Source organism: Syngnathus leptorhynchus, chromosome 6 (genome assembly GCF_054491065.1).
Source record: "Syngnathus leptorhynchus isolate UIUO chromosome 6, UIUO_Slep, whole genome shotgun sequence".
Lineage (NCBI taxonomy): Eukaryota > Metazoa > Chordata > Actinopteri > Syngnathiformes > Syngnathidae > Syngnathus > Syngnathus leptorhynchus.
This window is the reverse complement of record NC_141200.1, coordinates 3,408,578-3,421,959: the sequence shown is the minus strand read 5'-3', so window position 1 is coordinate 3,421,959 and position 13,382 is coordinate 3,408,578. Positions and strand designations below refer to the sequence as shown.

Below are 13,382 nucleotides of genomic sequence, written 5' to 3'. Positions count from 1 at the left end.
TGATGTGCGTTACCGCCCTCTATCGGACAAAACGAAAGGCGACGACTCCAACCCGGATGTAATCTCTTCGGCGTGCGACCTGTTCGTGTCTCGGTGACCGTCAGTCCTTGGATCGAAAACAACGTGTTTACACATTTAACAATGCGATAATTCACCTAGGTAGGCATTTTAACGTAAACATTTAAAAGTAAACGTGGGCCTATTTGCTCAAACATGAGAAGGTAGCTTTTCATCTCAGTAGTGACTGATGGCATAATATGTGTTTGTATTTGTTCACAGTCCGAAAGTTTGCATGGTGTTCCACGTTGAAGCTGTGCAAAAATGCCTGCTGGAGTGTCATGGACTCGTTACCTGAGGATGTACGGAGCGTGTATATTGGCCATGTTTGCCGGGGCACAGGCGGTTCATCAGTACTACTTACCTGACCTGGTGAGAGGATGGAATTCAAGGCCATTGAAGATTTACAAATGTATTCATCAGTATTAATTTATTGTGAAGTATTGACCGATTTAAGTATCTCTATTTTCAATTTGAAGTTGTCATTTGTTTCTGAAAGTGTGTGTGTGGATTTCTTTCTTTTCCATCAGAGTATACCAGAGGTCCCCCCAAAACCTGGTGAGCTAAAGACAGAATTACTGGGCTTCAAACTCAGAGAAACAACCACACAGCAGCAGATGAAAGAAGAACCCAAGACGAACTAATCTGGAGATCATTTATAATGGAAATATTCTCAGGGCGATGGACAATATATTGTATTACAGTCATCAGCGATTCCAGCATGTGTTAAGGAAGACGGCGCATGATCGGATAAGCATTGTAGAAAATGTGTTTCAAAATGTAAATACAATAAATAAATTAATGGCATTTTTAATTGCTTGTAATGAAATTTTTTATTTAATTGTTGAATTTTGTCACGCCTCATTTATGTATAAAAATCAAGTTTTTATTATTTTGATTTCTTTGATACACAAATATCGCACGACGACCCATTTTTTTGTGCGGAGACTTCGTATCCTAGCAACCAAATGTCAACATTCAGAATTGAAGACAAGATGGCGACCGAACGGGAGAAAGAAGCTTCCGCTTACCTGGAAAAACACAAAATCTTCGACCTCATGAAAAACCTCACCAGCATGCTCTTCTTTTACAGACCAGGTTAGTCTTTTATATATTACAAACTAAAACGACTCGATTGTACCAGCTAATTAGTAGTTTACCTGAACTAGAAAGTCACTGTTTAATGGTTCGTTCCTCTGATTAAACTATTATTTTTTCTTTGTAGTATGTGTAAAATTATTTACTCGAGCTTATTGTATATTTCGAAAGTTTATAAATATCCTGGAATTGTACAGAAATACTATGAAATTTTGCATCATAATAATCACTGTCGACTTTTCCAATTTACTGCAGTTTGATTGGTCATTGGCCATTACATATTTTATTTTGATTCTCTTATTTGTAAACACACACACACACACATACATATATATATATATATATATATATATATATATATATATATATATATATATATATATATATATATATATATATATATATATATATATATACGCGTATATTTGTCCTAGTCTTTCCATTAGCCTCACGTTGTTGTCTTTTCATGTGCTATTCATATTATCTTTTGTCTAAATAGTTTGTTCTTTTCTTTTTAGATGATCCCAAAGAGTTTCTCATTGAGAAACTGACACAACTAAAAGAAGCTCGAGATAACGGCCAAGAAGCGCCCAGTCTACTCAGCCCTTCCAACCTGGTTGCAGTGTTTGGTATAGTGGACCCGGCCAATCAAAAACATGTCACGTTTACACAATACAAACAGGGTGAGTGCCAAAGATATTCAGAAAAGAAACATCTTTACATAGTGTTCTGTTAAACGGGCCTTTTTCTCTCCTCAGCTCTAATCTCACTGGGCATGAAAGACATCAACGAGTGTCCTGATGGTGTAAACGAAGACAAAATATCCTATGATACTTTCATAACAGAAGGGTAAGAAAGGTTGTTCGGAATTTAGTTAAAATTCTTTATTTTTGCATCATAATATTGTGTTGTTTTTTTTTTACAGGACGATAAGCTTGCAGAAAGGCTCGTCAACATACAAACAACCCTAAATATTTATTTTTACTATTAAAAGTAACCCTTTTTTGTATCTATATACACTTTTGCAATGCTGTTCCATTTTATGCTTTGAGACAGACCTACATGATCGCATGACATTATTTTATAACGATACAAATAAAACAATGAAGTATTTGATTTGGTGGAACTGAATGATGATTTAATTGCGATATGAATCATGCGTAGTGACAGTAAATTATGATTCATTACTTTCTTCATATGAATGCTGCACATTTGTCACTCATCCATTTGTCAGTGTAATTAATAATGTTAAAACAAAATATTTTATAAACACATCAATGAATAAAAAAGTGAATTGTTTGCTTAATTTTATGATAAACAGATGGCATTCACTGTGATGTAATATTTATGTACTTGTTGCATGTACTTTTTTGTATTTTATTTATATATTCTATTTTCTGTATTTACAGTATATGTATTTGTTTTATGGTTTGTATCAAGTCTGTTTTTTATATAATTGTCTATCATTTATATTTACTTACGTATTTTAGTTAGCTATATTTTCAAATGTACTGTATTTACATTAGTCATTCATTTTTCTTGTACTAGTGTATATTGTTTTGTAGTTTTCACCGAAGATGAAATGAATGGCCGCTTCCTTGTGGGCGTGGCCAAGCCGAATTCCGGAAGTGACATGGCCGCCTCCTTGCGTGAAGCCCTTTCTCCTGTCTCCGCTTGTTAGTCTTGGCTGTTTGCTTTCTCCATTTCTCCCCCTCTCTCAACTGTCACCGTTTTCCACCCAGTCACCGTCGCTTGGATCCCAGCATGGGCACCGTCCACGCCAGGGTAAGAAAAGCGACGGAAATGTGTTGTTTTCGGCGTTTGACCTCTCGCCGTGTGCGGCAGCTAAGGAGAAAAGGGAGGCCCTCAGTGACAGTGTCCACCCTTCGACGACACATTGAACATTAGGGGCGCATATTAACCAACACAATATGATTTTTTGTACTTTTATCACATTTTACTTGCTGTGCATTTTAAGATATTAACTCAAAAATGCTGAAAATTGAGGTTTGCTTAAGACGAAGATGCCAACTCGGTGTCTTCATGACGTCTATTTGTGCATCACATTTTTATCATCTGGGAATGAAAAAACATCAGGAAATTCATTTTATTATTTGAATCACAGTGTTCCTCTGATGATTGTTTTTCTTCAACATGGTGTCACAGAGCCTGGACCCTCTGCCCATGCAGGGTCCAGAGTTGGGAATTCACGCCGACGACATTGAGCCTCCTGAAATGGAGCAGGAACCCAAGCAGGAGATTCTGGAAAACAAGGATGTAAGATTCATGTAGTTGCTCCAAAACATCATTTTGTCAAATAAAATGTTCTTGTGTTTCTGTGAAAATCCAAAGGTGGTGGTCCAGAGGGTCCATATAGACGGGCTTGGAAGGACCAAGGAGGACCTGCTGTCTTATGAGATCTCAGGCGTTTTCCGAGCGAGGAATTTAATCGATGTATGTACCGTAAATACGACAAAATGAAATTCCAGCTTGTTAACTGAGTCTTCGCTGCTGTGTTTGTTAATTCAGGTGATGAAAAAATCCCACGAAGCCAGGCAGAAGCTGCTCCGTCTGGGAATCTTCCGAAAAGTTGAAGTTGTTATTGACACCTCAAGAGGTACGTCAAACACAACTGTACTTTTTGCATCCAAATATTTTTGTAGACCTACTTTGACTTCTTTTTTTTTTTTTTTTATATATTCAAGGTGATGACGCTCTTCCCAACGGCCTCGACGTGACCTTCGAGGTCACCGAGCTGAGGCGGATGACCGGCAGTTACAACACGATGGTGGGCAACAATGAAGGAAGCATGGTAAGTGCGCAACAGGATGATCTCACTTGAGTTGTCACTACTCAGTGATGGTTACAATAATTCGTCACGGCAGGTACTGGGAATGAAGTTGCCCAATGTGTTCGGCCGGGCCGAGAAGCTCACCTTTCAATTCTCGTACGGCACCAAAGAGACTTCCTACGGGCTTTCCTTTTTCAAACCTCAAGTGGGAAACTTTGAACGCAAGTAAGAACACATTTTGGATTTTGACTGTATTTTTTGAAGTGAAGTGATTTTTACATCTCTTTGTTTTTTTTTCTTTTTCCTGTAGCATCACGTTCAATGCCTATAAAGTAACCGGTCAATTTCCGTGGAGCTCCCTACGGGAGACGGATCGTGGCGTCTCGGTGGAGCTGAATGTAAATACCCGCAAACAGTTTCGTTATTGCGCAGGGAATTTTTTTTGACCGTATGCTATCTTTCTATGCTCAGTTCCCCGTATGGAAGACCAACCAAACCCTGAAGTGGGAAGGCGTGTGGAGAGATTTGGGATGTCTCGCTCGTACCGCCTCCTTCGCTGTCCGGGAAGAGAGTGGACATTCCCTCAAGTCGTCATTGGCGGTATCTTCGATTTTAATCGATCAAGAAATGCACAGTTGTTCCATAAACTGCCATTTTGAATGACATTGAGTCAATTCTAACGATGACATCACCACCTCGGATGACATTTTTCTTTCCCCGTCAAGCACGCCATGGTCATCGACACCAGAAATTCCTCCATCCTGCCCAGGAAAGGCGTCCTCTTGAAAATCCATCAGGTCGCTTGCAGACCACTTTATTCTCCATGAATCCACAAACATATTCATTTATTAATGTATTATTAATTGTTTCATGTTGTGCAGGAGCTTGCTGGTTACACGGGAGGAGATGCCAGTTTCCTCAAGGAGGACTTTGAAATCCAGCTCAATAAAAGTCTCTTTTGGGACTCTGTAAGATTTCTATATCTTTTGTCATTTTAAAGCCTGTTAAAAATATAAAATGATTCTTCATTCTTTTTTTTTTTTCGCCTCGCAGGTTCTGTCTGCCTCCTTGTGGGGCGGTTTGCTGCTGCCTATTGGTGAAAAGCCAACAAGCATTGCAGACAGGTTTTTAGAGTTGTTATATTTGAAATGGGGAAAAGTTGAACAGATGATCATCATTTTCTTCGTCATCCCTCCAGGTTCTATCTGGGTGGTCCCACCAGTGTTCGTGGTTTCAGCATGTATAGCATGGGCCCGCAGAGCGAAGGTGAGATCATTGGCTTCATTGTCAGCTTCGACTCTTCTTTTGTGTTTGTTAAATGTTTGTGTTTTGTTTTTTTACTGGTATGACAGGCGATTACCTGGGAGGAGAAGCCTACTGGGCGGGAGGCCTTCACCTCTACACTCCGCTGCCCTTCAGGCCAGGCAGGGGGGGCTTCGGAGACCTCTTCCGAACGCATTTCTTTCTCAACGCCGGGAATCTTTGCAATCTCAACTATGGTGAATAAGACCCCCCCCTCAAAAAAAAAAAAATGATTGCAGTACATTATGCCTCAAAAGTTGAACAGGTTTGTCTTGGTTAGGGGAGGGCCCTCAAGCACATTTGAAGAAGCTGGCTGAGTGCATCCGTTGGTCATATGGACTTGGCATTGTGTTGCGTTTGGGCAACATTGCTAGACTGGAGCTGAACTACTGCATTCCCATGGGAGTTCAGAGTGGAGACAGGTAAAATCACAAATGCCATCTTGATTTCCACTGGCACTCCTCCCGTAGATTGGGAAATGATTTTTCTTGGTCTATCTTTTTTTTTGTTTAATATTACAAAAATATGGAATTTGAAGATGTTGTTTTTCCAGGATATGTGATGGAGTGCAGTTCGGAGCAGGAATACGCTTCCTCTGAAGCCAGGAGTCTCTGTTCAACAGGAATGCCACGGTGCTGAAAGGGAAGACTGCAAATATTAGATGTTTCTTTGCAACTCAACACTTCAATGATAAACATGTTTGCACTGAATTAGCATTGCTTTGTGTTAATTGTTTTCTTTTCCTACCTTTGAAATATATTTGTACTGGATTTCTTAGTCTTTTAGGCTCGTTACGTTTTACAAACCAAGCAGATGCCATCGTGTTTAAAAAAAAAAAAAAGTTTGGTTGCTCTTATTATTAGCCAATTTAGTATTTTTTTCCCCGCATTATTTTGACTCCATAAAAGCACCTTTGGCTTACTTTTTTTTCTCAATCATTTTGACTTTGGTCCTTAAATTATTTTCCTTAACTTTTAGTTAAGGAGTTATATCAATACATGTACAGATAAATAAAAAGATGGATTGAATGGGTTGCTTATGGCTGCGTCAAATGAGCGCCATAACTGCGCGGCACTTTCCGCTCATTTTCTTAGTCACATGTGTCATATTCCGTCTTCTGATTGGCTAAATATGCACATGCGCTTCGTCATTACTTCCGTAGTCTCGTAGCTTAGCCCGTTCTCGTCCGCAGAACGTTGCAGGTATTACAGACGACGAGCGAGGATTGATCATCGAAATTTCGCCTCCCTATTCCCATTTTGTGATACTGCGTACACAAAATAGCGGTGTAGCGCCACGACCCCATTAACCAGTGATAAAAAGAATAGAGAGGGTATTTTTTTTTGGGCATTAGTTTTCATTTGAGCTGAGTGCCAGGCTCATCGGACGCACGCTGATGGCGGTCACTATCGAGGATCTCTATCGAAGCTACGGGGTCCTTGCTGATGCCAAGGACGACGTTAGCCAGGTAAGGAAAAGAGCAAAAAACACGGTATCTATATTACACGAGAAGTTTAGCGAAAACGCTCAACTTTCATTTATATTTTATATTGCTGGTTGCTAGCTTACGTAAGATTGTGTTGTGAGTAGGGGGGTGGATGCTAAGCTAGCGGCTAGCTTTGAGCCGACTGATGGGCTCTTGTTAATTCACAAGCGAACGTTTTTTGAGGCATTTATTGGTTTTTTTCAAAACACAATTAGAACTTTGAAGTCCTTTCTAGTAATACAATTAATATAATAATAACAGGATAGCGAGAAATTAAATGGTTTTATTCTACTACTTTGTTTTAACTCCTTTTTCGTTACTCTTTATTAAAAAGTCAATTCCTTCCCTCAGTCTTGCTTTTTTTCACCCTTCCACTTTTGCCTTCCTTCCACTTCAGAGTTGTTTTCCTCATATCCTCTTCCCTTCCCTCAGACTTGATTGTTATGCAAACCCTTTTCTGTTTCTCGAAACTACTGTTTACCTTCTTGATGTACCTGTCCTATGCTGCTTTAGAATCCCAAATCTTCATTCTTGACTGAAAATAACGTTGAACACATGCTCATAACAAATGTGCTTCTTGTATCTTGCATTTTTCAGCACAAAGACGCCTACCAAGTCATCCTAAATGGCGTGAAAGGCGGGCCCAAGGAGAAGCGCCTGGCGGCTCAATTCATCCCAAAGTTCTTCAGCAGCTTTCCGGAGTTTGCCGACGCGGCCATCAACGCCCAGCTGGATCTCTGCGAAGACGATGACGTGTCGGTGAGTGTGCCTGCCGACTACACGCAGTGTCTCGAAATGGAACCTCAGGCCGCGTTCGTGCACTGGTATTTCCAAGCGTCTCACAATCCACCTGCTCACTATGGTTCAGATTCGACGACAGGCTATTAAGGAGCTTCCACGGTTTGCAACGGGCGACAACATCCTCAAGGTGTCCGATATTCTCACCCAACTCCTCCAGACAGGTATTGTATTGGATTTATAAATAACAAAGTGGTACCTTGATTTATGTGTGCAGCAATTACAATCTATTTCACCGGGTTTTTTTTTTCTTTACATTGTCTTGTTGTCTACTCAATACTCTTGAGGTTATACTAACCTACAAAAAAGTATTCACTCATCTTTACGGCATTGTGAAACGAAGTATATCTGCTTTCCTCTTTTAGATGACACAGCTGAATTCAACCAAGTGAACGTTTCGCTGATTTCCATCTTCAAGATTGACGTGAAGGGTACGCGAGTGTGCTTTTCAGTACGTCTTTGCATTTTTTTTTTCCCCCCTCCCTACTAACTTGATGAAGGATGTTGCGTTTCCCGCAGGCACCCTCGGTGGCCTCTTCTCGCAGATCCTTCAAGGGGAGGACATTGTGCGCGAGCGGGCCATTAAATTTCTGTCCACTAAGCTCAAGACCCTGCCCGAGGACGTCATGACAAAGGAGGTGGAGGAGTACGTCTTTGCAGAGACGAAGAAGGTTTGCCTCGTGTCTTTGTAAATTGAATTTGTCGTTGCTCTCGTTGACCATGCAAACCCGCTCGCTCGCAGGTGCTGGAGGACGTGACGGGCGAGGAGTTTGTGCTGCTGATGCGCTTGGTGTCGGGACTACGCGTGTTGCAGACGGTGAGCGGGCGCCAGCAGCTGGTGGAGCTGGTGGTGGACCAGGCCTTCCTGGAGCAGGCGCTCAACCCGGCCGACCCTGACACGGTGGACCGCCTGCTGCAGTGCACACGCCAGGCACTGCCCCTCTTCTCTGTGAGAACACCACTTTTTTTGTAGATTAAATAGAGCTTAGAGTTTCTGAAGCTGTTTTCTTTTGGGGAGGAAAAAGGTCACTCACTATATGTTCCATTTAATTTTTTTCCTCCTGTAGAAAAATGTTCATTCCACACGTTTTGTGACCTACTTTTGTGAACACGTCCTGCCCAACCTCAGCACGCTGACGACTCCTGTGGCCGAGCTAGACATTCAACTTGAGGTCAGTATCTAGTTCCTCAATTAGTCGTTTTAAAAGTTTGTATGGGGCGACTCCATTGCCTTTTTCACGTCCGTTTTGCGTAGGTCCTCAAACTGTTGGCAGAGATGAGTCCTTTCTGTGGCGACATGGACAAGCTGGAGACCAACCTCAACATGCTTTTCACCAAGCTGCTGGTGGGTAAACACATTGGGCACAAACTCGGGGTGGCGTCAAAGTTGACTGGCATTCATTTTGCACATTTCTTTTTTTCCCGCCATAGGAGTACATGCCTCTGCCCCCGGAAGAGGTGGAGAACGGCGAGCAGCAAACCGGCGAGGAGCCCAAGCTGCAGTTTAGCTACGTGGAGTGTCTGCTCTTCAGCTTCCATCAACTGGGCAAGAAGCTGCCCGACTTCCTCATTGACAAAGTGGACGTCGATTGCCTCAAAGACTTCAAGATCAGGTGCGGCGTCGCTCGCGGTCGAGAGGCATCACACTAACTGAGAAAATGTCACCTTTTTGGACGCCATCTAAAAACCGGCGGCGCACGTGCCATCGGAATTGCAGGTTACAGTATTTCGCCAGAGGCCTGCAGGTTTACATCAGACAGCTGCGAGTGGCTCTGCAGGGCAAGACGGGAGAAGCGCTCAAGACGGACGAGGTGGACGCAGCCGTCGCTCAGTCTGTCGCCACGCCAGTGCTGACCGGGTCTTTTTCTTTTTCAGAATAAGATCAAAGTAGTGGCCCTGAAGATCACAAACAACATCAACGTCCTCATCAAGGTTGGAATTCGCCCAAGTGTCCTTTATTCGTGTCCACAAATGAATCAATCTATTATTAGCCCCCAACTCAATTGTTATTCTGAATGGCAGGATCTCTTCCACAACCCCCCATCGTTCAAGAGCGCCGTTTCTCTGTCTTGGAAGCCAGTCCAGAAAAGCGAGGCGGCGGCCGTGGCGTACGTTATGACACGTCGCAACGCGGCCCAGTCCAAAAATATCCTTGCTCGACTGACCAATCATTTCTCCGATCTCTGCCCGCAGTCTGAAGCGTCCGTCCAGCGACGACGCAGGCTCGGTCGCCAGCCTGAAGAAGCCGACGACCCCCCAGCCTCGGCGGGACGCCCGGCAAATCTACAACCCACCCAGCGGCAAATACAGCGCCTCCCTAGGAAACTTAAACTACGGTGGGAATGCAAACACACCACATTGACCTTTTCGAAGTAATCTACTGATATGTTGTCTTTGATTATCTTATGGACACTTTATGGCTGGCCTTGATTATATTTTGCAAAACTCGCATACTGATGACCAGATTTACATTAACAACATCAAAAATGTCACAGCAGTTTGCAAAATTTTTGGTTGATTGCTCCAAAGCAGCTACACTATTTCAAGAGTATATACTAATTGACAAATCAATAACAAATACATTTGCCAGCGGATCGTTTTGCGTCGCACGGGAGCTTGAAATGAATAAAAAACCTTGAAGGAAATTTTGATTTGTTTTTTAATTTTCAGTCAACAACAAAAACGGAAACATTTTTAGGTTTCAAATTTATCAGTTTAAAAGAAAATAAATCGGAATCTTTTGTTTTCCCTCATGTGTAGATTGAAATTAAAATCAAGTAAAATGCCTCTTGGATCCTAATTTATAAATCTGAAATCAATCCAAAATGCACCTCTTAAATGATACAGAAACACTCAACATAATTCAGAGCTCTTTTCAAATTAGATTTTTTTTGTGTGCTTTGTGTGGGGGGGCCATTGCTAACGTTGTGGTTTCCACCGACAATGTTGCCTACAGAGCAGCGCGGCGGCTTCAGGGGAGGACGGGGACGGGGCTTCGGCACCAGAGGCAACAGAAGCCGAGGGCGGATCTACTAAGGCTAAGGGGGTGTGCTCGCTTGTCACTCATTGAACTGCATTACGCCGAAATCTTTACCGTCAATCTAAATGGACACCACTTCTGTCCCACTTCCATGTTTCAATAATTAGTTTCCATGTATTTTTTTTTTTCCCCCTAAACTCCTCCTCCTCGCCTCTTCCTCACAATGGACTTTTCTATCCAGACCAACTAGAAGTCGTCAAGAAGCCAAGGCCCGTAGCACTAGCTCCTCTCCCTTGTTTTTATCAATGACGTGTATTCTTGTGGAACAAAAAGACTGCAGAGATGTGACACACAAGTAGTTTTGGTTCCCGCTGGGAATTTTTCAAAAGGAAAAAAATAATCAAAAAAAAAAAAGGTCCTCATTTTTGTCCTGCAAAGTAATGTTAGGGTGCATTTTTTTTTTTGTGACCTGTTTATTTAATCTTGTTTTCATTTTTTAAATTGTTGTTAGACGAGGTTCAGTATGAATTGGGCAATTATTAGAACTTTGTATGAATTGACGATGTTGGATTTTTATCATAAACTTGTATGAACGGTGGCTGTCATGTCTTCATGTACGATATATTGATTGTTTTTTTTTTTTTTTTTCCAGGAGTGGGTTTTTTACAAAGCAAGCATGAATACATAACTTCGCTTGTCCCTGATGAAAATTTTCTTTCGTATCCAACATCAAGGGATATTTTCACACCCAAAAATCTTTAAATATTCGTAGTCGACTTAACCATTCCGATTCTGAAAAAAACCAAACAGTGGATTAAAAACTAATCGGAGGAAGCTGTATTTTAATTACCACTGTGCGAATTTTTTTTTCTGTCTTGGGATTTAGTATAGAACAAAGGAAATTTTTTTTTTTTTATGTTGTGACAGGCTCTCCCCTCTTGGGGGCGATGCAGACCAGGGTTTTCCTTTCTGCCAGAGCAACAACCAGTTCTATTTTTAGCCCCGTTGATCGTTTCAGGCTTCATTCTTTGTCTTGCATACAGGGGGGGAAAAAAAACATGTTTTTATGCTTAAATTCTGCAAAATTAGCCTTGTTACTGACATGATAAACGTATGCCGCAATCATGTTGCAGAAAAAAAAGCCCTAAAAATCAATCCAAATTACACTGAACACATTTTAATCGTAACACACAATCTGGATTAGTGGATGTCATTTCATTATGTTTGAATGAATTGCCCCCGTGAGCATTACAACCATCTGTCTGATCTATTTATTTTTTTTAATTTGTTTTAGCAATCCACTCAAACCGTTCATCTTCCGTGGTACTTTTAAGGTCCTCTTTGAACATCGCCACATTTGACCAGCAGGGGGCGGTAAGCAACTGTGGGAAAAGAATTCTAGTGATTGATCGTGACCAGGTATTTCCCAAAGCACGCGCGCGCGCGCACACAAACACACACACACACACTGCAGAATTTAAAATAATCATGCAGTAATACAAGAAGAGGTGTGGGCGGACAAGGGATCAAAACTAGACCCGTTATGATGTGATATGATTTGGATTCAGAGTTTTCCTTTTCCATGCCTTTCTATTCCCATTGTAAACAGATTCTCTTCTTTTTTTTTTAGGGGTTCAAAAAAATTGTAACCATTAAAAAAATCCGTACTTAATTTGCTTTCTATTTTTGTCCGCCCCAATCAGATTCTTCCTATAACTCAGCCAAACACACATCGGATCATCGGCTCCAATGGAAACGCAAGAAAGAAATTCCACCAACTGACAGGTAACTTCACTTCTCGCCTCTTACAACCCGCTTGGGTCCAATGGTGTTACCATGGCAACCACCCAAACCAAAGTAAATAAATCAATTCTTCTCCCAAAATGAGAATATAATATACCACAATGCAAAGTTTAGGTAGAAATTAAATGAAAAAAAGAAAATAATCCGGATAAAATGTTAATTCTCTGAACTAAAATCGTTCTTATTGCAAAAAACAAATCTGTCTTAAAAAATAAAATAAAAATTATATTAAAATTTGAAAAATAAACATTTTTAGTTCAGTAGTAAACAAAATTATAAGGTAAATTCAATTAAAGAGAAAGGACTTGATATTTCTAGTTAACATAGAATGCCTGTCTTGATTAAAAAATGAAAAGAAATGGAACAAAACAAAAAAAAATCAATTCTTTTTCATCACCATCTGACTCTTGAGCCAGTCCGTGTCCCAAAACGCCCGATACGCCAGAGCCGAATTTGCGTTGCTTCCAAATTCACCCATCAAATTGCCTCCTCTTGAAGCTGCCATTGGAGCACGTCCGTTTGAGGTCTGTAAAGAGGCTATAAAAAGAATCAACTGCGTCAGCGTTGCACTTTCTTTTTTCCTTTTGGCATCACTGAGACCGGACGCCATATTTATACCCCAGATAAGTTAGTTTTTTTTTTTTTTCCAAACCACTGAAGTTGAAATTCTTACATCCTTATCATTACTATTGAGAGACTTTCTTTGGAACTCTCCTTGGTGCTGAACCACTATGTCCTAATGTGAACTATCACAGATATATGATGATATAAAACCACAAAGTCTTTTTTTTTTTAAAGCAGAGTTCCTCACATACGCTTTCCCACCACGTCCTGCACTACCAGTTTGTAATTGACTAACATCTCACCCACCAAATAAGAACTTCATCTCTTTTGTTTCCATCAGCGGTTATGCGGCGCTATAGCTAGTTAGCTAGCTCCACCACCACCCCCTTTGAATGGTCTACAAGCATGGCCTCTCTCGAGTGCTTCATTCTTAGCTGTGCTATCCGTTTTCCAAGTCATATTATAGATATTTGATTGACAGTTGAGTAGGGCGGTGGTTTTAG

General features: G+C 41.1%; 4 protein-coding genes across 7 annotated transcripts; all 4 read left to right on the top strand.

Moving 5' to 3' along the window:
* The first annotated feature begins 13 nt into the window (after positions 1–13).
* On the top strand, positions 14–864 carry uqcc6 (ubiquinol-cytochrome c reductase complex assembly factor 6). The gene is made up of 3 exons (XM_085915193.1): positions 14–159; positions 280–429; positions 588–864. The coding sequence occupies exons 2-3, from the start codon at positions 322–324 to the stop codon at positions 699–701; spliced, it is 222 nt and encodes a 73-aa protein (XP_085771319.1). The 5' UTR covers positions 14–159; positions 280–321; the 3' UTR covers positions 702–864.
* A 168-nt stretch (positions 865–1,032) lies between these two features.
* efcab10 (EF-hand calcium binding domain 10) lies at positions 1,033–2,271 on the top strand. The gene is made up of 4 exons (XM_085915287.1): positions 1,033–1,155; positions 1,674–1,838; positions 1,914–2,004; positions 2,081–2,271. Exons 1-4 carry the CDS (start codon positions 1,053–1,055, stop codon positions 2,124–2,126), a joined length of 405 nt encoding a protein of 134 aa, XP_085771413.1. The 5' UTR covers positions 1,033–1,052; the 3' UTR covers positions 2,127–2,271.
* A 338-nt stretch (positions 2,272–2,609) lies between these two features.
* On the top strand, positions 2,610–5,958 carry samm50 (SAMM50 sorting and assembly machinery component). Of its 3 annotated transcripts, none has more exons than XM_085915286.1 (15): positions 2,610–2,940; positions 3,346–3,432; positions 3,508–3,609; positions 3,685–3,772; positions 3,861–3,967; positions 4,041–4,171; positions 4,257–4,344; positions 4,418–4,546; positions 4,672–4,743; positions 4,828–4,914; positions 5,000–5,070; positions 5,145–5,214; positions 5,292–5,445; positions 5,529–5,670; positions 5,802–5,958. In XM_085915286.1, the coding sequence occupies exons 1-15, from the start codon at positions 2,920–2,922 to the stop codon at positions 5,845–5,847; spliced, it is 1,395 nt and encodes a 464-aa protein (XP_085771412.1). In that variant the 5' UTR covers positions 2,610–2,919; the 3' UTR covers positions 5,848–5,958. The 3 variants fall into 3 exon arrangements, with proteins under 3 accessions (XP_085771412.1, XP_085771410.1, XP_085771411.1); XM_085915284.1 differs by having other exon boundaries at positions 2,617–2,940; positions 3,322–3,432; XM_085915285.1 differs by having other exon boundaries at positions 2,626–2,940; positions 3,322–3,432; positions 5,145–5,212; positions 5,299–5,445.
* Positions 5,959–6,403: 445 nt separating this feature from the next.
* On the top strand, positions 6,404–11,890 carry api5 (apoptosis inhibitor 5). 2 transcript variants are annotated; one of them, XM_085914922.1, is made up of 15 exons: positions 6,404–6,716; positions 7,332–7,493; positions 7,603–7,696; positions 7,898–7,963; positions 8,052–8,203; positions 8,275–8,481; positions 8,600–8,704; positions 8,788–8,877; positions 8,964–9,145; positions 9,250–9,343; positions 9,408–9,464; positions 9,555–9,640; positions 9,726–9,868; positions 10,489–10,578; positions 11,807–11,890. In XM_085914922.1, exons 1-14 carry the CDS (start codon positions 6,645–6,647, stop codon positions 10,566–10,568), a joined length of 1,590 nt encoding a protein of 529 aa, XP_085771048.1. In that variant the 5' UTR covers positions 6,404–6,644; the 3' UTR covers positions 10,569–10,578; positions 11,807–11,890. The 2 variants fall into 2 exon arrangements, with proteins under 2 accessions (XP_085771048.1, XP_085771047.1); XM_085914921.1 differs by lacking the exon at positions 11,807–11,890 and having other exon boundaries at positions 10,489–11,111.
* The last annotated feature ends 1,492 nt before the right edge of the window (positions 11,891–13,382 follow it).

Excerpts from the sequence above, each read along its gene's own strand:
- uqcc6 (XM_085915193.1), top strand. The coding sequence starts at position 322 with ATGCCTGCTGGAGTGTCATGGACTCGTTACCTGAGGATGTACGGAGCG. Across the intron at positions 430-587 it reads AGTACTACTTACCTGACCTG|AGTATACCAGAGGTCCCCCC; the intron begins GTGAGAGGATGG and ends CTTTTCCATCAG.
- efcab10 (XM_085915287.1), top strand. The coding sequence starts at position 1,053 with ATGGCGACCGAACGGGAGAAAGAAGCTTCCGCTTACCTGGAAAAACAC. Across the intron at positions 1,156-1,673 it reads GCTCTTCTTTTACAGACCAG|ATGATCCCAAAGAGTTTCTC; the intron begins GTTAGTCTTTTA and ends TTTTCTTTTTAG. Across the intron at positions 1,839-1,913 it reads GTTTACACAATACAAACAGG|CTCTAATCTCACTGGGCATG; the intron begins GTGAGTGCCAAA and ends TTCTCTCCTCAG.
- samm50 (XM_085915284.1), top strand. The coding sequence starts at position 2,920 with ATGGGCACCGTCCACGCCAGG. Across the intron at positions 4,744-4,827 it reads TCCTCTTGAAAATCCATCAG|GAGCTTGCTGGTTACACGGG; the intron begins GTCGCTTGCAGA and ends CATGTTGTGCAG. Across the intron at positions 5,446-5,528 it reads TCTTTGCAATCTCAACTATG|GGGAGGGCCCTCAAGCACAT; the intron begins GTGAATAAGACC and ends TGTCTTGGTTAG.
- api5 (XM_085914922.1), top strand. The coding sequence starts at position 6,645 with ATGGCGGTCACTATCGAGGATCTCTATCGAAGCTACGGGGTCCTTGCT. Across the intron at positions 8,878-8,963 it reads TGCTTTTCACCAAGCTGCTG|GAGTACATGCCTCTGCCCCC; the intron begins GTGGGTAAACAC and ends TTCCCGCCATAG. Across the intron at positions 9,465-9,554 it reads ACATCAACGTCCTCATCAAG|GATCTCTTCCACAACCCCCC; the intron begins GTTGGAATTCGC and ends TCTGAATGGCAG.